The sequence below is a fragment of the Episyrphus balteatus genome, chromosome 1 (genome assembly GCF_945859705.1).
Source record: "Episyrphus balteatus chromosome 1, idEpiBalt1.1, whole genome shotgun sequence".
Classification (NCBI taxonomy): domain Eukaryota; kingdom Metazoa; phylum Arthropoda; class Insecta; order Diptera; family Syrphidae; genus Episyrphus; species Episyrphus balteatus.
This window is the reverse complement of record NC_079134.1, coordinates 153,305,900-153,330,997: the sequence shown is the minus strand read 5'-3', so window position 1 is coordinate 153,330,997 and position 25,098 is coordinate 153,305,900. Positions and strand designations below refer to the sequence as shown.

The 25,098-nt window shown below is 28.3% G+C and overlaps 1 protein-coding gene across 6 annotated transcripts in view; it reads right to left on the bottom strand.

Moving 5' to 3' along the window:
• The window catches only part of LOC129914590 (diuretic hormone receptor), a 93,062-nt gene that overhangs the window by 44,706 nt on the left and 23,258 nt on the right, over positions 1 to 25,098 (bottom strand). For all 6 annotated transcript variants that reach the window (XR_008772209.1, XM_055993913.1, XM_055993922.1 and 3 more), the window contains exon 2: positions 5,536 to 6,566. Coding sequence is in view for 5 of the 6 variants with exons in the window: in XM_055993913.1 (XP_055849888.1) it covers positions 5,536 to 5,691 (156 nt within the window). In the remaining variant the exon portion in view is untranslated. The remainder of the gene's footprint in view (positions 1 to 5,535; positions 6,567 to 25,098) is intronic.

The window sequence follows — 25,098 nt, the reverse complement described above, 5'->3', positions numbered from 1 at the left end:
AAATAAATTTATATTCAAGCAATTTTCCATCATCGTGTACTCTTTTCGGTGCCGTTCATTCATATTAACATGGTAGTAATGGAAAATATGAAACCATAGCAGAACACCCTGATTTGAAACAATTTTTGCAAAAAAAAATATTAATTTGATTACAACCGGAAGCGGAAAATTGCAAATTCTCTGCCAATATTGTAATTAGAATAAATTATAAAAAAAAGAGCGAAGCATCTTAAATGGGTTACTCTATGAGAAAAAACTGTATTAATAAAGGAAAATATTAAATAATTTCTTTGCAGTAAGCAATTTTATATTGCTTTATTGTTGATTTAGAAAATGCAACAATTCCAAATACATAAATTCTAAGTCATGATAACATACGTACGTACATGTTGTTTTGAATTTAATTGATCAATGCGGGTTTTGAATAAAGCAATTGGCTATCAGAGTGCTCCATTTGGCAATGGAGCAGGCTTTCACGTGTTTAAGTGTTTCCACTTGTGTACAACAAAAGTGCTCTAAAGTCTAAACTAGGTGTAGTTAAGAATATAACAAATTTCATTCAATTTCAAATTTTTCTATTCATTAAATCATTTTTATTTTTATTTTTATTTTTGAATAAAACTTGTGTTAAAGGAGATTAAATATTTAATCTAAGATTAGAATTAATTCATCATTAACTATTCAACTTCTTTTTAAACTTGTATACAAATTTCTAATAAATAGTCAAAATTTCTGTTTACTATGAATACCGTAAATAATTTAGCAACAAAAAAAAAATTTATTTTATAGTTTTTTAATTACAAACAAAGTGCTTAAAATTAATTATTTATTTTCTTTTAATTTTTATTGATATTTTATGCATGTGCCTAAAAAGTTTAACAAATTTGACATTTATGTGATTTGAATTTATGAATTAAAATTAAAATCAAGTTTTTGTTTTTTTTTTTTCAACCAAAACGAATATAAAAAATTCAGAAGCTTCACTCATTTTGTTTAAATTTTATTTAATCTTCCAAAATGCTTAAAAATTCGTGTTAAAATTGTAAAATTTAGCAAATATAATATAAAAATAGAAATTCAAGGACAATATTCAAATCAAATGATGTTAAAAAAAAAAATTATGATAAATGCGAAGAGGCATGGCGTATGAAAGAAGATAGGGCGTGTTAATGTTTTTTTGTATCCAAATTTATTTATTTATTTTGTTTTTTGCCTTTTCGTATTCAAAAAACACAAAAACAACAATATAATTATCATTTGAGCCTTTAATTTATAACATTTTAAGATAAGAAATGACAGAATTATAAAAGAAGTCACAAGTGATAAGATAAGGAGATAACTTGAGGGTGATTACTCTATTAACACCATTTTTTTTCGAAACTTGAGATGATTCAAATTTCGAGTTTATTGATATGTTTTCAGACTTTTGCCCTTTTCAAAATCTGGAGTCCATTGAATTTGCAATAACGAACAGAATATGGGAGAATGAATTTTAATAGCGGTTCTTCGTATCGTAATGTTTTTCGTTTCCAAAGTTACCTTCAGGAATCGAAAATTATATATTTTCTAATGGAACTTAATTTCCTGTAAGAATAAGCAATAAGCTTCAATTTTTTTTTTTAAATAGGTAGGTAGGTACTTATGCAAAATATCAATTAATTTTTTGTATTTATTGTACTTCATAATCTTAAGTAATAATTATTTTATTGATTTAATGTCATTTAGTTGCATATGCAACTAAGTTTAGCCATATTCTCGAACTAAAAAACTATATTATTATAACTCAGTGATATTTTACAATTTTGTATGTAATAGTAGTTACTCTATGAGAACTAGCTTTACAAAACACGAAAAAAGCATCAGGTGATTATAAATTATTACTTCCCTTTAAAAAAGTGGATTTGTTATCATTTTTTACAATCCTACGTTTTTTTAGCATGTTTATTAAAAAGTAAATGCTCAATTGGGTTGAACGTACTTGCTTTTTTATTTTAACAATTAAAACAATTATCATTCAGATGTATGTACATAACTGGTTTTTAGATCATGGCATAGCTAGTTAAAATAAAGAAATTATTTTATTATTAATTTACTCAGTGCTAAGTCAAAATTGAATAAAAAATCATTGATTCAATGAATTGTCTCCATTCATTAAAAAGTGTACAAAACTGTTGCATTAAAGGTGCTTGTTTTAAAATAAAAATTAAAAACAATTTGCAACACTTTTAAAAGTACAGAAATATAAAAAAATGTTCTCTGACAGATCCGTTTTCTCCATTTCTGACTTTTTCGTAAATACTTAACATATTTCAATGAAAATTTATACAGAAGCATTTGCTTATCATCTGTACCTACTAATATTATAAATTATAATAAATAATAATAAAATTTACTCAAATTAATAAAATATATTTTTTGATTTAAAAAAGCTTACATATTTATTTAAAAAATTAACTTTTTGAAAACGAGTCAATGATTTTTTTTTGAAATTTTGAAAAACAATTTCCTGAAAATGGCGTACGATGATGTTTTTGGAATTGTTAGAAATTCTGTATTTATAAAAATAATTTAATAAGAAAAATCCACTCTAACGATTTGAAAAAAAAAATTCGTTGTTTTACAAGAAATTAAAAGGCATACTTCTTTATGAGGTTAACAACATTTAAAAGATGGTTTTTTTGTAATTTTATAACCAAATTTGATATTTTTTTACGATTTTATTAAAATGTATTAAAAGATTAGGATTTATTATTATTTGCTTAAAAATATTTGACATTATTAAAATCTTTAACCATAAAAAAAACTTTGTGCAACCCTGGTCGTCCATTTTATTTTTAATGAATACAATACTTATACTTAATGGTAAGTAAAACTGTAATTAGTTTAATTATTATGTTAATCAAACTAATTTTCTAACAGTATTTTAACTAAGATACATAATAAAGATTGAAAGTAATTAGTTGAGTTTCGAAAGTCCTACCTATATTGATTATTTAGGTATTACAATTCGGCATAGAAATGTGAAAAGTATTTTTTATGCGTAAAAGAGACCTTTGAGACCAGTTGCTAATGAAGTGAATTTTGTGATGCTTCGTTCTTCTTCTTCCTTTTTCTCGGCGCTGTTATGATCTCGATGTCGAGGGGATCATAACTATCCCACGTAACTGCTTCACACTAGTGATCCGCCTGTGGGGTTCGCCATGTTGACCTCAGAAATCGGCGGCAAGCCTCCCGGTTTTGTATTGTTCCATTTCTAAGGCCAACTGAATGCTGGTGGTTTTGCATTTTCTTGTACCAGGAGTTTTTAGGCCTACCTTTCTTTCTATTTCGATGCTTCGTAACAGTAAAATATTATTCTTGTTTTCCAAAAAATCTGGTTCATAAATGTCTAAAGTGAGCTCGAACTGTGCAATAAAACTATGAGTTTTGATTATATATTAAAAACATTATATTGCAAAATGTAGAACTATCTTGTTCAGGCTCCAAGGCCAAAGAAGAAACCCTTTTAACTCTGTCAAAAATATGAACCAGTGAAATTTAGATGTATACACCGAAAAAAAACCAATACCAGTTTAACATTTTTTAAATATCAAATTAACATTTTTTAAATATCAGCCAAAAATGCTCTATAAAATGTGTTTTTTTAAAATGTTAAAATAATATTTTTAATATCAGGATGATATTTAAGTGTCACATTTTGGAATTTTTTTGTGATATTTTATTATCATTTTTTCATATCAATTTCTCATTCCAAATTGTTGAAAAATATTAAAGAAAAAATTCTTAATGTGTACTAATTTAAAGGCGCTTTTTGTTTTTTTTCGAAGTAAAATGTATGATTTACTGAGAAAATTTGATCGGCACTAAGATTTTACTTCACATAGTTTGGGAGAAAATAACAAAACAATTATACCACCTATAATAGAAAAAATAATATTATCATTATTTTGTAAAGAATATTCCCTTTCAGTAATGTTTTGAAAAAAGAAAGAAAATTCTTAAAATAATAAAAATAATAAAAATGAAAAGGAAAGAAATAGGTTTCATTATAATAAACTAAAACGTAAAATCTTGTCAACATTGATATTTTAATTGTCAAAGTGAAATTTTTACTATCTACTTGATCTTAAAAAAAAATTTTAAAAAATAGTGTATTGTGTGAACTATGGTGTATACGCACAGATTATTTTTTAACTGATTTCTTCGTGATGTAATCTCAGACTTAAAGTTGTCAAAATTCAGATCTTCAAATAATTAACCGAAATTGGCAAGAATTAATACAAAAAAAAAGTATTTTGAAAAAAAAAAAAATAAAATTAAACTGAGCCGTTCCTCAACAACTTTTTTTTTTTATAAACTTTGCCGTTCTGAAGAAATTAATAAAAGAAATTACAACACAAAAACAAAATTTCAAGAAAATTCTTCTAAACTTTTTAAGAAATTGATTTTTAAAAATTTGAATTTTCTTAATCCAAAATTGTGATTTTGAAAAATTCAAACACTTCTGCAGAAAAAAAATTCGTATTCGGTTCGGTGACAGCGAAACTACTGCAAACTTTCTTTAAAACTCTTGAAAACTAGAGAAGATTTCTTAAGTATTCTTAAAATTTCAAAATTCAGGTTTATTAAAAAGTTAGTATTAAATCAATTTCAATGTATCAATCAATCAAAACAGACAGAAGTGGGCTTCCTTTAAAAAAAGATACGTGAGCTCATTATTCAAATACGTGCGTTAGAAGTTACAAATACCTTATCTTTAACTTATGTAAACACTTTAAAAATACCAATACTAAATTGTCAGAAATGAAATTAAAAAAAAAATAAAAGAAGTAAATAACTTCAAAACAGAAGTTTTAAGTAGTTGCCTTCTTCATGCTGCAAGATTTTGCAGAGTTTCTTTTAGGTAGAACATTAAACATGACTAACTTGTGCTTATTTAATATCTGAAATGATAATGCCTTTTATTTTATTGAAAATAAATTTCAAAAAATATATTATTTTTTTCAATTTTGTTCTGTCATTCATTTCTGTTTCACATTATTTCGTTGCTTATCACCAAGAAGACTTAAAAAAAAAACACACCTTCACTTTAATAAATTACCCAAATATCTCCCTAACATAAATATTTGAAATACCATTCCAAAGCAACACGTTAAATAAATAAGTAATTAAAGAGTTTTCAATTCAAGTCAAAAGACTTTTTATGCCAATATTTTTATCTTCACTTTAAAATGAGTCTTGTTTTTTTTTTTTTGTTTTTTTTTTCCTACCATAAAACCACAACCTTATTTAAATGTTATTTAATTTCATTCGCATCAAAAATTCACAAAATAAATAGAGAAACAAAAATAAACAAAAGAAATGAGAAACACCCATAACAACTCATTTCAACACTCGCAGTTTTATTTTTCTTATATTTACACAAATGGTTGAATAAATTTTAAAACATTTTCCATCCATAAAATGAATAAATTATAAAAATTTTTAAATTTTTTTAAGGAATTTTAAAGAGTTAAAGGTAAATTTTATACTCACACTACTTGGATCCTTATTCTCTTCAGATTGCTGCAACAGACATTGCATTTCTGCACTTTTGTTAACAGCAGCTCGAACTAATTCGGAGCGCATAATTTCACCGCCATCCACATCCTCGACCAAACGCACCAACTCACTGAGATCTAAATTTTCCATTTTGAATTTTTAAAATTTTCGTAATTTGCACACTAAAACTTCATGGATACTCATTCCGAAGAGTTAAAAGGATGCTGTAGGTATTTTTTGTATCCTTTTTCTCTTATAACTTTTGGAATTAATAAGTTAGAACTTCACTTTTTTGAATAAATTAAGGAAAGGATTCATTTACATGGACTTCTAATTTGAGAGTAAAATTCAGCACTAATCACGATTAAATTTTTTTTCTCTCTATTTTTTTTTTTAATTAAAAACAATATTTTCCGCCCCTAAATTCGTAGTTTTCTTTTCCGTATTAACAAATTCTATCACAAATTGGTAACGGGGGAGACATTTTTTTTAAATATTTTTGATAAAAAACCGTTGAAAGCGGTATTCAGTAACACATTGGTTTCGCCTTATTAGACCGCAAGATTATTATGAGATACATTGGCAAACGAAGTAGAATCATCAACCAAAAAAAATTACGAATAAAAAAATCAGCAAACCTGTAGATACTTTTTTTTTTGTTTTTGTTTTATTTTTTTTTTCTTCTTTTTCTAATTTTAATCGTGCACCACACGCAAAAGTATCTCGTCGTCGCTTTTGTCGTTGGGGCGGCCCTCGGCAGCAGCGTTGTCGTCGATAAAAAAATATTACACACACTTATTATTTGTTTTTCCTTTATTTAACTTCTTTCTGATGTTTTTCTCCGATGGCGTCGCGTCGGTCGATGATGATGATATTGTTGTTGTTGTTATTATTGTAATTGTAATTGTTTTTGTTTTTTTCATCATTTCTATGTAGAAGTGTTTTTTCGACATTTTCATTTGTTTCTAATTAAATAAAACAGTAGCACCGGCTTTGCGGTGATTCTTGTTGTTTTTATTTTCGATCTGAAAAAAAAAAAAATAGAGGAAAACATATTAACTACGATGAAAAACAGTTAAGCTTTTACAGTGGGAGAGTGTATTGTTAAATTGAAACTAATTTTATAGAATAATAGGTTTAAAAAATGTAAAGGGCAGTTACGAATTTTGTTTAATATGAGTGATTTGCTTACAATATAATTATACAAGAGAAAGGCGGGGGAAGACATTTGAATGAATTTGCACTCCTAAATATATGCACAATATAAAAATATAACTATTTAAGGGTTTTCAGTTGATCTGTATCTTTTTTTCAACAGCATAGCTCCACGAAAATAGATACAGATTTTTTTAACATTGTATATTATCATGTTGTCATGCTTTATTATGTCGATGTCGGAAAACAAAATTATTTTTTCGTTCACTATGGCGTATACGTACTTTTTTTTAAACAAATTTTATCGATATGTATTATTGACAATAATATCATCGTGTTAGCCCCTTTAGCAAAGCTATAACACTTTTCTATGAAATTGGTGATAACACACACGTTGTGTTTGTTCATTCAAAACCTTCAATAATATGAATATTTTTTTTCAACTACATATTCTAAAAATAATATAATTGTATATATCTATTACACTGGCTAACAATTTTCAACTTTTTTAAATTTTATAGAAAGATTTTTATCAAATTTTATAGTTCAGTAAGCTCAAAAATATAATTGGTTTTTTTCTAGCAGCTCTAGTTTTTGATATATTTAATTTTTCATGTTTGGAAAATAGCATAACTTTAAAATTTTCAAGTTTTTCTTATTTTGAGCGTTTATTAAAATTTTCCATAAAATGTATATTAAACTCAATGCAAAAATCAAATTCATTTTTCTATTTTTCTCTCTATTTTTTGAAATTTTTTAGTTTTCCACATTTTGAGGATAATTTCGTACTTATTTTAAAATTATGCTTATTTTAACTGTTTGTTAACATTTTCCAGAAATTTTCTTATCGAATCTAATGCATTTGGGATCACTTAGCCTAAAAATCACACTGGTTGCTCTATTTTTTTTTTTTAGATATTTTAATTTTTCACATTTTTGTGGTAATTTCATACTATTTTTTTTTTTTTTTAGATTTTATTATTACAAGAGTTTTTAAAAATTTGTTTCGAATGTATAATGTACTTCGATTCTGTAAGTGAAAAAATTAAATTGTATGAATTTCTATGCCTTTTCATGTATGAATAATTTAAAAACTAGTATTACTTGTGAACTATTCATTCTCCAAAGACTACCTAAATAATGGTAATATATTTCTTCTTAAAAAAAATAAATACATAAATGCCTCGCCGTATTTAAAAAAAAATTCTCCTATGCAACTTTGCTTTTTTTGAAATGGCTGACTGTTTAGTGATTATCGAGACCAGTTTTAATATTTTTTTTAAATATATCCTTCATGGTGTTGCATTTTTCTCGAAAACTAGTCCAATAATTTCGATATAATATTCTGACTTTAATATTACTGCAATTTTAGGTTTTTTTTTGTCAAAAAATCAGAAAGTGGGAATATGGTGTTTTAATTTGGGATTTTATCGTATAGGTATCTCTAAAGCGGCTCAGTTTTCGTTAAAATAAATTTAATGAACAAATTCATGAAAATTATGGCACTCATTGTTCGAAAAAATAATTTGGGAAAATATTAGTTTTTTAACTTTTGAATTTTGCCTTATTTTTCTTATAATAACTTAACCAAAGATTAATTTCATAAGAAATATAAGTAACTATAAAACTGTTTGCAATGATTTTTACAACAAAACGAAGCAGGTACATATTCCATATAATTTCTTTGTTAAAAGCTTTTAGAAATATTTTTTTTTTGAAAATCGGTATAGCCATTTAAAAACAAAATAATAATTTTATGTTATTTTATGCCATTTTCAAATTAATATAGGTCAACACGAAATAAAAAAAAAATCATAACTCTGTTTTCATTGAAAACTTTGAAAATTTTGAATTTTTTTTTAATACAAAAATGTGGGTTCTTTTAATTATTTTTTTTTTAATTTAGATGTTAACGATTTAAGGATATTTTTATTAAATAGTTAACATATAAAAAATTTACACTTTAAAGTGGCTTAAAAAAGCGAATTATGGTCAGAAAAATTATTCCTTCGTTCATTACCTGGCAGTTTAGGAGAAATTTCGCTCACCGACTTTAAAAACATCGTTTCGAGAAAAACGCGTTTAAAATTTTTGGGAACTGTAAGCTAAGTTAAAAAGTCGTCACAAATTCTCTTATTTCTCCGAAACTAATTGCAGATGTGAAATTTTCGGACAATATTCTCATATACCTATACCTTCAAAATATGCAAAAAAACGATTTAATTTTTTTCAAAATTACAATTAGACAAATGTTATATTTAGTCATACATAGAAGCAGTGTTCCAAGGTAGGTAAAGTTCACTACGGCGTATACGTGTTGTTTTCTTTCTTTCACTTCAAGTTGAAGGTCTTGAAGGCTTATTTTCATTTAAAAACCTCGTAGTTTTTTTCAAAGCAACTACTTTTTCTTATACTGTCTTCTTCCTAATTCAGTAACATTAAAATCTTGATCATCAGGGATCACCTGTAACGTTCACCGGTACCTACTTTAAATCAACATACAATAATAACGGAATAATTTGATTTATTGAAAATTAATATTCCAGTGAAAGATGACGGAAATAACATAGAATAGATACTCACGAATTCGATGTTCTTATTAAAGATAAATATCTTAAACTTAGGTTAAGATCAGCTTCTATTATAATTAATATGCACGATTGAATTGCTTTCAACGACTTGCTAGTAATTTAAAATCTTCTTTTTATGTATAATTATTTATTGTATGAAAACAAAATAAAATGCACAATTTGCTCCCACGTATATTTGATATTTTAGTAAAATTAGCTTAGAGTAAATAACTTTAAGTTACAGTATGTTTTATTTCCCTAAAAACAAACACTTTTAGAAGAATTTTGGCACTCGTTCTCATTCCATTTAATTCACAAAGGGTTTCGTGATTATTTACAAATCCCTATATTTCCTTAAAAAAAAAAATTTGTATTGATGATTTCAAGAAACAGATCCAAGCACACTATCAAATTTTATTGGTGTACGATCCCTTTAAACATATTGAAAAAAGGATAGTTATTTATTTTAAAACTAAAAAAAAATTAATGATTAAAATGAAAAAAAAAAAAAACAAAACAAAACAATTTTAACATTAATTGCAATTTGCAGTATCTGAGTTGTGTTTATTGTTCTTATTTATCGAGAATTTCAAGTGAAATCCTTAACTCAAAACTATGAACTTGTTCATACTTATAATAAAAATGCTTTTATAAGTCCAATTCACAAAAAAGGGTCAAAGAACGAAATCACGAATTACAGACCCATTGCCAAACTTTCTGTTATTCCTAAACTATTTGAGTCCATTATCTGTAGCATGTTATCTTTTAACTGCAAGTCAATTATTTGCGACAATCAACATGGCTTCGTCCAAAATAAGTCAACTATTACTAATCTGCTCCATTTTACTTCTTTTTGCCTTGATTCCTTTGAAAACCGGAAGCAAGTAGACTGTGTGTTCACAGACTTTAGTAAAGCCTTCGACAAATTGTGCCACAAGACTTTAGTCCACAAACTAAAGGCCTTAGGATTTAATGACAAATTTTTACTGTGGATTTCGTCATATTTAAAGAATAGAAGTTATACTGTTACTTTCAGAAATGAGCAATCGGACCAATTTCATGTCAACTCTGGTGTTCCACAAGGTAGCCATTTAGGTCCCCTTTTATTTATTTTGTACATAAATGACATAACATCCATTATAAAAAACTCGTCTGTTTTAATTTACGCTGATGACATTAAAATTTTCAAAATTATAAACTCAATTAATGACTGCTCACAGCTTCAAGAAGATCTACATAGATTTAGGGAATGGTGCAATATTAACCAACGGCGTATACAAGGGGGGGGTCACGGGGTCATGACCCCCCCCAAGAAGTCAAATCTTAAACAATAATTTGGTAAGTTATACTTAATTAAGATGATTTTTAAAATGCTTAAGTTTTAGAACATGAACGAAAATGAAAAGTGACAAAATTTTTTGGTGTCAACGAACTATTTTACCATATTATTTTGAAGATGCGGTCATATTTTTAGTGAGCAGCTCTTAACCAACAAACAAAATAACGGTCGTTTCTATAAAGCAATCTTAAAAGTTGTTCAATTTTAAACGTATCCTTAACACGTTGACCACCATGTGACCCACCGGTGCCGGTGGGTCACGCAAAATTTTCCCAGGAGGTCACAGTCAGTTCATTTTTATATGGATGTTTTTTCATGTGGCGATTAATGTTTTTCTTCTTTGGCACCTAGAAAAAAATACGTTCTTGATAGTGCAAAAGAAAAAATATTATATGTCGAATTCTCAATAACCAAAAATTCGATCTGCAGTCGACTTGCAGTCGCTACTTTTTCCTTAAATGAATTCCAATGAAAAAAAAATTCGCTACTTTTTCCCGAAGAATCGATCCTTTTAAATCGAGACGTATTTACACACATTTTCACAAACACTACAATTTTGTCAAATACAAAACGTCAAACCAAAATAAAATTTTGTAAAGAAATGAAGAACCAGAGCCAATTTTTGTTTATTTGTGAAATATAAATCATTTTTAGTGAACAAAACAAACAAATGTTACGTTGTCTTGTTCCTACTATGAAGTTTTGTATAGTTTTTTGTTTTTCATCGGTCATTTAGACACAAATACAGTCACAAAAAGAAATCGCTCCCTTATTCAATTACACAGCCACACAAAAAAATATAAAAGTTCTGATCTGGGGTTGCGACCAGGTTTTTCATATAGTTTTGGGGTCGCTGAAACCGAATCCGAAGTCCGTTTTGCCCCATCACGTCAGGTTTTTGAGATAACCTCAAAAAATGTCACGAAAACAAAATTTTTTTTCTCTGATCTGGATGTGCGAATATGTTATTCATATAGTTTTTGGATCGCTGAATCCAGATTCGAAGTCAATTTTGCCCTATCACGTCAGGTTTCTGAGATATCCTCAAAAAAATGTCAAAACCAAAAAAACAAAATTTCTTATCTGGAGTTGCGACTAGATTTTTCATATACTTTTTGGGTTGCTTAAACCGAATCCGAAGTCTATTTTCCCGTATCACGTCAGGTTTTTGAAATATCCTCAAAAAATGTCTAAACTCAAAAAAAAAAGTTCTTATCTGATATTTTTTGAGGATATTTCAAAAACCTGACGTGATACGGCAAAATAGACTTCGGATTCGGTTTAAGCAACCCAAAAACTATATGAAAAATTTAGTCGCAACTCCAGATAAGAAATTTTGTTTTTTTGGTTTTGACATTTTTTTGAGGATATCTCAGAAACCTGACGTGATAGGGCAAAATTGACTTCGAATCTGGATTCAGCGATCCAAAAACTATATGAATAACATATTCGCACATCCAGATCAGAGAAAAAAAAAATTTTGTTTTCGTGACATTTTTTGAGGTTATCTCAAAAACCTGACGTGATGGGGCAAAACGGACTTCGGATTATATATTTTTTTGTGTTGCTGTGTTATCTAAAAAGCCAAGAATTTGTGAATTTTGTTTGCTTATAAAATATAATAGTATTTTTTACTTTATCTTTTGAAACAACTATCGATTTGTCAATCATCAATGCTAAACTAATTATTGGTAAGAATTTAAGTAACCTTGTCTACAGCTAATTAAATACATATTTCCAGCAAGCTTAGAATATTAAAATTAACCTTTAAGAACCAATTTAAGAAAATCTATAAATATAACTGAATGTGTGTTATTTTGTAACCCGAAGGCTGACGAAATCAGACCCATATTTTGTAAAATTCCTAATAAGTAGGTAATATAAAGCATTTTGTTCAAAATAATATTACCGTTTAAAATTACCAAAATTTCTATAGGTACCTTTAAACTAGCATTATGTTTTACGCCAAAGATAGTTTTTTTTTAAATCGGAAATTATCCTAAACATGGGTCGGTCGTAGTTGGGTGTTATGCAAACTGCATTGAATTTTAATATATTATAAAAAATGTTATCGCCCTAGTCTAATAAAATTTGCATAAGATTTAAAAAAATATTTTTTTTCGAAATGCAATTTTTTTAACTTTGTGATTCGTTTGCCTTAGGAAGACTTTCAACTAAAAAGTTACCACATTTATTTAATATAAAGAAGATTTTCATAGTATGTATTTTTAAAAATGATTTTGGGCTAGCGGAAAATCGAAGTACCTATACAGTTTAATTTTTAGAACAGGATGGTCTGAGCAATTGGGCTCAAGGCTAAGGCTAAACTAAAGCAAAACGAATCAAATACCTTTCTTTGTTTAGTAATTCTCCGATACTGTTCGGTTCAAAATGCGAAACGAACAAATTTAAATATTTGTAATTTAAGTAGCACATTTTCAAGTCTATACTTTTGTAAAAAAAAAAATTTCAGCGTGACCCCCCCCAAGAAGTAAACCTGTATACGCCCTTGATATTAACCGACTTTATTTGAATATAGACAAATGTAAAACTATGTGTTTTTCACGCAAAAAAACAATTATAACTTATAATTATATTTTAGATTCTTCTTCTCTCTGTAAACTTTCCGAGTTCTCTGATTTAGGAGTTCTTCTTGACACTAAGTTGACGTTTACTGACCATAATAAGATTCTTGGTTTTATCAAACGATTTTCTCGTGATTTCTGTGATCCCTATGTCCTCAAGCTTCTTTATATTTCTTTTGTTAGACCTGTACTTGAATACGGCTGCGTAATATGGGCTCCTTACTATTCTGTTCATATAAATAGACTTGAAGGTATATAGAGGAGGTTTTTGCGTTTTTGCCTTCGTTTTCTTCCATGGTCCCAAAGATCCATACACCCACCCTATTCTCACAGACTCTTACTTATAAATCTCCCTTCACTTTTACAACATAGAAAATATATTCAGCTTTGTTTTATTGTCAAATTAATCAATGGTTCAATAATATGTCCATCAACTCTGTGTCGTCTAAATTTCAGCTATAGTCAAACTAGCATAAGAAGACAATTGCCTTTATGTCCGATTTTCAGCAGAACAAACTATGGTGTGAATAGCCCATTAAATCAATTGATTTCAGTCTTCAATAAATATTACTTTTTGATCTCATCTGTAAACGACAATGTCAAAAGCAAAACATTTAAAGAAAACTTTTTTAACATATTATAGTTATTATTTATTTTTTAGGTAAAATTTTATTATTAAAATTGTATGTACATAAATAGTTTTAAATTCTAACGTTAGGCTATTAACGGATTAAATAAATAAAAAAAAAAAACAAAACAAAACAATTTTAACATTAATTGCAATTTGCAGTATCTGAGTTGTGTTTATTGTTCTTATTTATCGAGAATTTCAAGTGAAATCCTTAACTCAAAACTATGAACTTGTTCATACTTATAATAAAAATGCTTTTATAAGTCCAATTCACAAAAAAGGGTCAAAGAACGAAATCACGAATTACAGACCCATTGCCAAACTTTCTGTTATTCCTAAACTATTTGAGTCCATTATCTGTAGCATGTTATCTTTTAACTGCAAGTCAATTATTTGCGACAATCAACATGGCTTCGTCCAAAATAAGTCAACTATTACTAATCTGCTCCATTTTACTTCTTTTTGCCTTGATTCCTTTGAAAACCGGAAGCAAGTAGACTGTGTGTTCACAGACTTTAGTAAAGCCTTCGACAAATTGTGCCACAAGACTTTAGTCCACAAACTAAATGCCTTAGGATTTAATGACAAATTTTTACTGTGGATTTCGTCATATTTAAAGAATAGAAGTTATACTGTTACTTTCAGAAATGAGCAATCGGACCAATTTCATGTCAACTCTGGTGTTCCACAAGGTAGCCATTTAGGTCCCCTTTTATTTATTTTGTACATAAATGACATAACATCCATTATAAAAAACTCGTCTGTTTTAATTTACGCTGATGACATTAAAATTTTCAAAATTATAAACTCAATTAATGACTGCTCACAGCTTCAAGAAGATCTACATAGATTTAGGGAATGGTGCAATATTAACCAACGGCGTATACAAGGGGGGGGTCACGGGGTCATGACCCCCCCCAAGAAGTCAAATCTTAAACAATAATTTGGTAAGTTATACTTAATTAAGATGATTTTTAAAATGCTTAAGTTTTAGAACATGAACGAAAATGAAAAGTGACAAAATTTTTTGGTGTCAACGAACTATTTTACCATATTATTTTGAAGATGCGGTCATATTTTTAGTGAGCAGCTCTTAACCAACAAACAAAATAACGGTCGTTTCTATAAAGCAATCTTAAAAGTTGTTCAATTTTAAACGTATCCTTAACACGTTGACCACCATGTGACCCACCGGTGCCGGTGGGTCACGCAAAATTTTCCCAGGAGGTCACAGTCAGTTCATTTTTATATGGATGTTTTTTCATGTGGCGATTAATGTTTTTCTTCTTTGGCACCTAGAAAAAAATACGTTCTTGATAGTGCAAAAGAAAAAATATTATATGTCGAATTCTCAATAACCAAAAATTCGATCTGCAGTCGACTTGCAGTCGCTACTTTTTCCTTAAATGAATTCCAATGAAAAAAAAATTCGCTACTTTTTCCCGAAGAATCGATCCTTTTAAATCGAGACGTATTTACACACATTTTCACAAACACTACAATTTTGTCAAATACAAAACGTCAAACCAAAATAAAATTTTGTAAAGAAATGAAGAACCAGAGCCAATTTTTGTTTATTTGTGAAATATAAATCATTTTTAGTGAACAAAACAAACAAATGTTACGTTGTCTTGTTCCTACTATGAAGTTTTGTATAGTTTTTTGTTTTTCATCGGTCATTTAGACACAAATACAGTCACAAAAAGAAATCGCTCCCTTATTCAATTACACAGCCACACAAAAAAATATAAAAGTTCTGATCTGGGGTTGCGACCAGGTTTTTCATATAGTTTTGGGGTCGCTGAAACCGAATCCGAAGTCCGTTTTGCCCCATCACGTCAGGTTTTTGAGATAACCTCAAAAAATGTCACGAAAACAAAATTTTTTTTCTCTGATCTGGATGTGCGAATATGTTATTCATATAGTTTTTGGATCGCTGAATCCAGATTCGAAGTCAATTTTGCCCTATCACGTCAGGTTTCTGAGATATCCTCAAAAAAATGTCAAAACCAAAAAAACAAAATTTCTTATCTGGAGTTGCGACTAGATTTTTCATATACTTTTTGGGTTGCTTAAACCGAATCCGAAGTCTATTTTCCCGTATCACGTCAGGTTTTTGAAATATCCTCAAAAAATGTCTAAACTCAAAAAAAAAAGTTCTTATCTGATATTTTTTGAGGATATTTCAAAAACCTGACGTGATACGGCAAAATAGACTTCGGATTCGGTTTAAGCAACCCAAAAACTATATGAAAAATTTAGTCGCAACTCCAGATAAGAAATTTTGTTTTTTTGGTTTTGACATTTTTTTGAGGATATCTCAGAAACCTGACGTGATAGGGCAAAATTGACTTCGAATCTGGATTCAGCGATCCAAAAACTATATGAATAACATATTCGCACATCCAGATCAGAGAAAAAAAAAATTTTGTTTTCGTGACATTTTTTGAGGTTATCTCAAAAACCTGACGTGATGGGGCAAAACGGACTTCGGATTATATATTTTTTTGTGTTGCTGTGTTATCTAAAAAGCCAAGAATTTGTGAATTTTGTTTGCTTATAAAATATAATAGTATTTTTTACTTTATCTTTTGAAACAACTATCGATTTGTCAATCATCAATGCTAAACTAATTATTGGTAAGAATTTAAGTAACCTTGTCTACAGCTAATTAAATACATATTTCCAGCAAGCTTAGAATATTAAAATTAACCTTTAAGAACCAATTTAAGAAAATCTATAAATATAACTGAATGTGTGTTATTTTGTAACCCGAAGGCTGACGAAATCAGACCCATATTTTGTAAAATTCCTAATAAGTAGGTAATATAAAGCATTTTGTTCAAAATAATATTACCGTTTAAAATTACCAAAATTTCTATAGGTACCTTTAAACTAGCATTATGTTTTACGCCAAAGATAGTTTTTTTTTAAATCGGAAATTATCCTAAACATGGGTCGGTCGTAGTTGGGTGTTATGCAAACTGCATTGAATTTTAATATATTATAAAAAATGTTATCGCCCTAGTCTAATAAAATTTGCATAAGATTTAAAAAAATATTTTTTTTCGAAATGCAATTTTTTTAACTTTGTGATTCGTTTGCCTTAGGAAGACTTTCAACTAAAAAGTTACCACATTTATTTAATATAAAGAAGATTTTCATAGTATGTATTTTTAAAAATGATTTTGGGCTAGCGGAAAATCGAAGTACCTATACAGTTTAATTTTTAGAACAGGATGGTCTGAGCAATTGGGCTCAAGGCTAAGGCTAAACTAAAGCAAAACGAATCAAATACCTTTCTTTGTTTAGTAATTCTCCGATACTGTTCGGTTCAAAATGCGAAACGAACAAATTTAAATATTTGTAATTTAAGTAGCACATTTTCAAGTCTATACTTTTGTAAAAAAAAAAATTTCAGCGTGACCCCCCCCAAGAAGTAAACCTGTATACGCCCTTGATATTAACCGACTTTATTTGAATATAGACAAATGTAAAACTATGTGTTTTTCACGCAAAAAAACAATTATAACTTATAATTATATTTTAGATTCTTCTTCTCTCTGTAAACTTTCCGAGTTCTCTGATTTAGGAGTTCTTCTTGACACTAAGTTGACGTTTACTGACCATAATAAGATTCTTGGTTTTATCAAACGATTTTCTCGTGATTTCTGTGATCCCTATGTCCTCAAGCTTCTTTATATTTCTTTTGTTAGACCTGTACTTGAATACGGCTGCGTAATATGGGCTCCTTACTATTCTGTTCATATAAATAGACTTGAAGGTATATAGAGGAGGTTTTTGCGTTTTTGCCTTCGTTTTCTTCCATGGTCCCAAAGATCCATACACCCACCCTATTCTCACAGACTCTTACTTATAAATCTCCCTTCACTTTTACAACATAGAAAATATATTCAGCTTTGTTTTATTGTCAAATTAATCAATGGTTCAATAATATGTCCATCAACTCTGTGTCGTCTAAATTTCAGCTATAGTCAAACTAGCATAAGAAGACAATTGCCTTTATGTCCGATTTTCAGCAGAACAAACTATGGTGTGAATAGCCCATTAAATCAATTGATTTCAGTCTTCAATAAATATTACTTTTTGATCTCATCTGTAAACGACAATGTCAAAAGCAAAACATTTAAAGAAAACTTTTTTAACATATTATAGTTATTATTTATTTTTTAGGTAAAATTTTATTATTAAAATTGTATGTACATAAATAGTTTTAAATTCTAACGTTAGGCTATTAACGGATTAAATAAATAAAAAAAAAAAACAAAACAAAACAATTTTAACATTAATTGCAATTTGCAGTATCTGAGTTGTGTTTATTGTTCTTATTTATCGAGAATTTCAAGTGAAATCCTTAACTCAAAACTATGAACTTGTTCATACTTATAATAAAAATTTTGCATTGCAAATATTCCATATGTATATAAATGAAAAAGCTTTTAATAATAAATTCACATCTTACTATTCCCCACTTGATTTTTTTTGTATTTAATTAAAAATTTCCTTTTGTTAATGCAATTCCATAACAAAAAATATCACATATTGATTTTTGCTTTAATTCAGTGAATTTTCTGAATTAAATTTGTGCCTCTTTCCAAAGGCAAATACTATACAAGTAACTTGTATTTCTATTTATAGCTATCAATTAAGTTTCAATCAGCTTACATTTTCTCCTTCTATACCAATAGTCTACGATATTCACTTTTTTCTTTTACTAATAAGGTGTCTAGTTTAAGCCCAGTAGAGAGTCAATAAATTTACTTATAAACTTAACCAACTGCTGTGTTTGGAATTCCTTTATCTCTTTCTATATACAGTCTATGATGCTTGCATTCTTTAAATAGATATAAATGTACGTATGAAAGGCTTTTGGGCAAAACAAGAAAATATAGAAACAAAAAAATATATAAATTCTTTGTATCACAAAACCACCTGTAGAGATGTAAACAACAATATTTTTGGTAATTTTATTGAAAAAGGTATATCTTATCGAAGGTATTTCGTATTGATTTTATTTAATGCCTTTACTCATACCACCCTCACATTAGAGATCTTCTAATCAAATTAAATGCATAAAAGGGTCGTATGAAGTTGCTTAGAGCTTTTTTCAGATCCATAAATGGTATTAAAGTTGATACATTGTTTGAATTGTAACGCGTTACACTGCGTTACTTTAAATTTTATCGTTGATACATTGTTTGAATTTGTAAGGCGTTACACTACGTTACTGTATGGGAACTTCTAACACAAAAGTTGCCTCAATTCACACATCCATCTTCTTAAATGGGACCTCATTGTTTAAATTGTAACGCATTAGACTGCGTTACTGTAAATTTCATCGTTGATACTTAAACTTCTGATAAAAAGTTATCTCAATTCACACCACAATCTCCTTGAATGGGAACTCAAATTTCATTGTTGATACATTGTTTGAATTTGTAACGCGTTACACTGCGTTACTGTATGGAAACTTCTGATTTAAAAGTTACCTCAATTCACACTTCCATTTACTTAAATGGGAATTCAAATTTCATCATTTTTATATTGTTTGAATTTGTAACGCGTTACATTGCGTAACTGCGTATAAACATCTAATACAAAAGTTGGTTTACTTTAAAAGTCCATCTTTTTAAATGGAATCTAATTAAGTTGATTATAAAGTTTGAAAATTTTTAATTTTTTTTTTTTTACAAATCCATAACATCTGCCCTAAAAGTAAAATTTATCGAACAAGGTTTATCCAAAACATATTATACCTTATGCTTCGTGATACTTCTATTTTTAGGTTAAATGCAATTAAAAGTTGCAAATCCAATATCATCGTCATCATCAACATCATCATCATCATCGTCATTGTCCACTCCCCTAAAGCTTAAAGTAAACAAGCGCATAAAATGACACAAAACACTCTTCCACAAGTCCACAACACAACAAACTCTGGTCTCTCTGTCTATTTTCATGATGGTATTCTATTTAAACTTTTGTTATTCTTTATGCTTAGCTATCGGGGATATATTTTATATATGTATATGGAAAACCCTTTCGACCGGAAAATTTTAATATCATCCCACGCAAATTTTATGGTCGGGTGTAAAATGTTACAAATATTCAATGAAAATCCCGTCACACGCTGAAAACATCACATAAGTTTACATTATATTTACTGGTTGATGTGTAAACAATAGATGAGATTATATTATACACGTTGTCCGCTATTCACAAATATCTCCACACAAAACTTTAACTCTTTGTTTGAATACCTGGTAAATTTAATTATTTGTAGTTTTTTTTTACTTGAGGTTATGGTACAATGCATGTCAAGTATAAAATTACTATGACAGAAAATACAAAAAATGTGGGCTCTGCAATTTGTGTCAGTGTGCCTATCTAACTAAAAACTATAGACAATGCAGTTCCGCGAAAAACATTCCAAACTGCATCCACTCCAGATTTTTTATCAAAACTTAATATCACCTTTAAACAACCCCAATTATTCACCGTTGGATCCTGTCCGTATGGTTTGAATCCCTTATCTTACTGGGCTTTCTTTAAGAATTTGTTCAAATTTTCTTTTCTTTTAGGAACTGGATAGCTACAACAGTCTTACTATGAAGTGCATTTGATCTGGGTTTGCCCAAGGTTTTCTACAAAATTTTTATTTCCACCAACAGAATGCAAGTGAGTGCTCTTCTCTAATGATTCAGTTACTTATTTTACGGCCTATCCATATTAACATCGATAACTGTCCAAAAAGTTGAAACTCACATCCGGAAATGGGGTATCCATATCCAGATCAACTTCTCGGAAGTATTGTGTGTATTCAGCAAAAGTTGAACTTCTAGGAACTAGAGAAACATCACCTCGACACTGGCAGATAGAATCGTACTACCTGAGATTCAATTCACATTCACGCGATTTTTCAATATTCAAATAAATGGAATAATTCTTGTCAAAACGTTAATACATTTTAATAATTAAAAATCGTTTACGTGTTTAATTTTCAAAATTGTATTTTATTTGCGGTAAAAATACTTGTACCAAAAAAGTGGGTCCCGGAAGTCCGTCTGTCAGTCCGTCTGTCAGTCTGTCTGTATAAAGGAGCTACAGCCTAAACGGATGGACCGATTAATGTCAAACTTGGTAGGTAGCGTTATTTGGCGACTCTCCAGAGGAATTTTTGGAATTAATTTTTTTGGACAAAAATAACGGTACTTGTCATATACCGATTTCAGTAAAATTGAAATATCTCGAAAACGGCTCCAACGATTTTGTTTAAAAAATTCAAATGTTAGTTTTAAGCTAAGGTCTATCTAATGAATTTTTTTTTTGGAAAATCATTATTAACGGTACCTGCCATAGAACCGTTCAAATCTGACTATCTCCGAAATTGCTTATTCGATTTCAACGAAACTTTATGTGAAGAAGCATTAATACAATTTAAATATAAAGCAAAATACAAAAATAATTTTTGGAATTTAAAAAAAATTTGACAATTTTTTTTTGAATAATCAAATTTTCGAAAACGGGACATTGAATTTTTTTGAAATTTTGTTTTTAAATGTTGATCAGTGATTTCTACAAAATGGCATACCAATTTTATTTTAAAACATTTTTTCCAAAAAATTATTTATAGAAAATTAGTTTTTTAAAAAACGGCTATAACGATTTTGAAATTTTTTTTTCTAAAAATGCATCTTAACATATCTCTCAAAACTGCATACTTGTTTTGGAGGGCAAGTTGATTTCAGATTTTAATTTATTTAAAAAAAAAAAACAAATTTTATTTTTTTCCAAATTTCTATATAGGTTAAAAGTCTTAAAAATGTAAGCAACTTTAACTCTAAGAGCAAGTTCGTGTGACCCAGTTGTGCATTTTATTTTTAAAAAAAACATTAATTAGGTACTGAAAACTGAACAATTATTTTTATTTTTTGAAATTTCGTTTGTAAGGGTTAATCAATATTTTCCTATAGATTGCATACTTACAATTTTTTTTTATAAATAAATTCAAATTATGGTTATTTTTTTCAATTCATTTTATAGTATTCTTTGGGGTTAGGTTACTTTTGTTGTTGAAGAAAAGGTTGTTTTTTAAGGGTTTTATTTTAATTGGAAGAAAGATGGTAGCAAAAAAACATTTAAGGTATGTTATTAGGTAGGTATTTGAGTTGGATATTCATTAACGAATATTACAATGGATCCCTGATTGTAACTGTAAAAAAGATTTATATTTCACTTAGCATAGGTCAAACAGTTTTCAATATTTTTAATTGAAATTTGGTAAAAATCTTTAAAAAGTATTTCGCGTAGAAATGATGAGCGCAGTATTTCTTTGAATCGACACAAAACTCTATCTCGTAGAAGGTACAGTGGTACATTTTCAAGGTTATTTCACACCGTTATTTTAATGTTTTTGAATTAAGTTAATCGAGCATCTAGTTGAAATGTATGTATACTTTTTTGCATTTTATTACATACATTTTTGAACATAAAATTTATCACTGCACTTTCCCTGCACGAGATACAGACTTTTGCCTATATAAAAAAATAATACACTCATCGAGACCTTTCATTTGATGTTTGTCTCAATGTGTTACACCACATCGCCAAAATGCCCAGTCTCCTATGTACGTTTTTCTATTCGGAGTAGTATTTTAAAGTTTTATACCAAATTTCAAGCGGAAATATTCAAAACTAGTTCAGCTATGCTGCGCGCAGATAATGCAACGAAAAAATTCTGCGTATTTCATTGGATAACAATAAAATTTAGCCCGGTCGGCTAGGATAAGTAAGGAGCCCGATAAAAAAACTGTTTTAAGAAAAACGTGTTTCAAGTTTTCAACGTAAGAGTCTTGAAAAATTTAGGTTAACGATTCCTGGACCGTAAAAAAACACTTTTGTACGTCATTTTTGAGAGATTTAGCTAATAAAATAAGGTCAACCAAAAATTCAGAGGGTTATAATATCCCTCAAATGAAATAAAAAATTCTCTTTATTTTTATGTATAGTTATTTGTTTAGTTTACATCGAGCCATCGATTTAGATTTTTTAATATAAAAAAAGAAAAATTTATTGAGCTTATTTAAAGAGAAATGCTAATTCTTTCTTTTCTCTTTATTTTTAGTTTATTTTTCGAACAGAGAATATTAGATTTTGATAAAAAAAAGATTTATTAATTTAAAAAATATTATTATTTTTATAATATTTCGATTTTTGTTTACTCAGGGTTGTAAAAAACATGTTTTAATGCATTTTCAAAACAAATCAAAAGAAAATGTTATTGCACAGATTTTACATTGAATTTTTCTAAATGCAGCAGAATTCCATTTTTACGATTCGTAAACTTGTTCGCCATAAAAATGGATGTCTTTGGATTCGATTATAATAAAACAAATTGGTCTTCAAATATACTTTACGCATGTAAAGTTTCTTGGTTCCTTTTTCACACATAAATTCATAAATCATCTGTTTTTATTCTTTACTTTGACCGCAATTAATTGAAAATTGAAAACATTAATTTTTTTGTGGTCTGTGACCTAATGTCCTTCAATTTCGAAATTTGTTAATTTTCATATTTATGACTTCTGCCATGAGATGAGAATATACTTGAAGTTTGAGAGTCTTCTGACCAGCTATCATTAAAATTAATGAATATGATTAATTTTAATGATATCTGGTCAGAAGACTCTCAAACAACAAGTATTTCAAGCGGTTTTGAATTTTCAGAAATTCATGATTTCAAACAAATACGTTTAATATATAAATATTATTCATCTCAATTAAAACTAAAAACTAAAATCATCTTAAATATTTTTTTATGATTTATTGACATGCACAAGAACACCCATCACATATGACAAAAAATTTTATTTACACATAAATACAAAAAATGTTTAAGTAATTATTTAAAAATATGACACCAAAAGAACCGACATTAAAAAAAAAAAACGGAAACAAAGAAAAAAATGTTTTCTTTGGTTGTTTATCATATTCATCTTAATATATTGTATTGTACCTCAACAAATCAGTTTCTTCCATTAAAAATGTCTAGCTGTCATGTCTTGTCTAACCTTGCAACAAAAAAAAAAATAATAAAATATATAAAAAAATGAGAAACAGATGGCCTACATCCTTTGACATTGGGGAAAATACTTTATGACACAAAAAACGTCTGAGGTCTGTTGAGATGATTTTATTTTTGATTGATTGATGAGGTTTGTCGGTCTAGGCAAAGTAAAAACAACAACAAAATATTTTTTTCCCAATCTTGTTGTACCTTCTTGGCTTTACTGTGCGCCAAAGTTATTTTTAAAATTTTAATTGCATTTATATTTATCTCAATTGACTTTGAATATCTACAAATTAATCAGCCACCATTACTCTATCTATAGACTCTAATATTGAGTTTTTTTGTTGTGTTGTGGTGTACCTAGTCTGATAGATCTATTTATTATTGAACTATTATATGTACTAAACGCAGACTAATCATATGATCTACCAGACATTGAATCTATATAAACATTTCTTTTGTTTAAACAATTAACATTTTAAGACGATTTGTTGGTTTTGTTGTTAAATAATTCAATTGATTTTTAATGTAATTAATAAATGATGAATATAAAATTTGTTGATATTTTTTTAATTTTTTTTTTGTTAATTTATGTAGCCCAGGGAAATTAGTAATTTAAATCGCATTTTTCGCGGGACAAAATTTTTTTCATGGAATGTGTTCGGGTGGTTGCCCTTATCATAAAAGGGGCATTTCACGTGAAACCAGCAGCGAAAAATGTCGTGGGTCGTCAAATTTGTTCATATTTGGTATATGTATTCCTCAATCGATTTAAAAAATACATCTGGAAGTATTTTGAATTTTAAGCCCTGATAGCGGAGTTATGAGCTTCTAAAGTTTTGGAAAACTGTGGGAAGAGTTTATTTGAAAAATTTATATAAATTAAACGAAGGGGTAACAAAATTATTTTAATGATGGATTATATGCAAAATTAGACGTGCTTTTCAAATATGAAATCTAAATAGGAAATAGATTTATTTTTTCGATAGAAAACCGGAAGTTGGCACTTCAAATCCAAATTTAAGAAACTTCGACCATTTTGATATTTTTTTAAATAGTTTTAAAATAAAGCTTACACAATTTAAAAACTACATGCCAAATTTCAGAGTGGGATCTCAAGTCGTTTAGCAGATACATATATTTTAGTAAGGGGTCTTCGTGCATGTAAAACCGGAAGTACCCAGTTG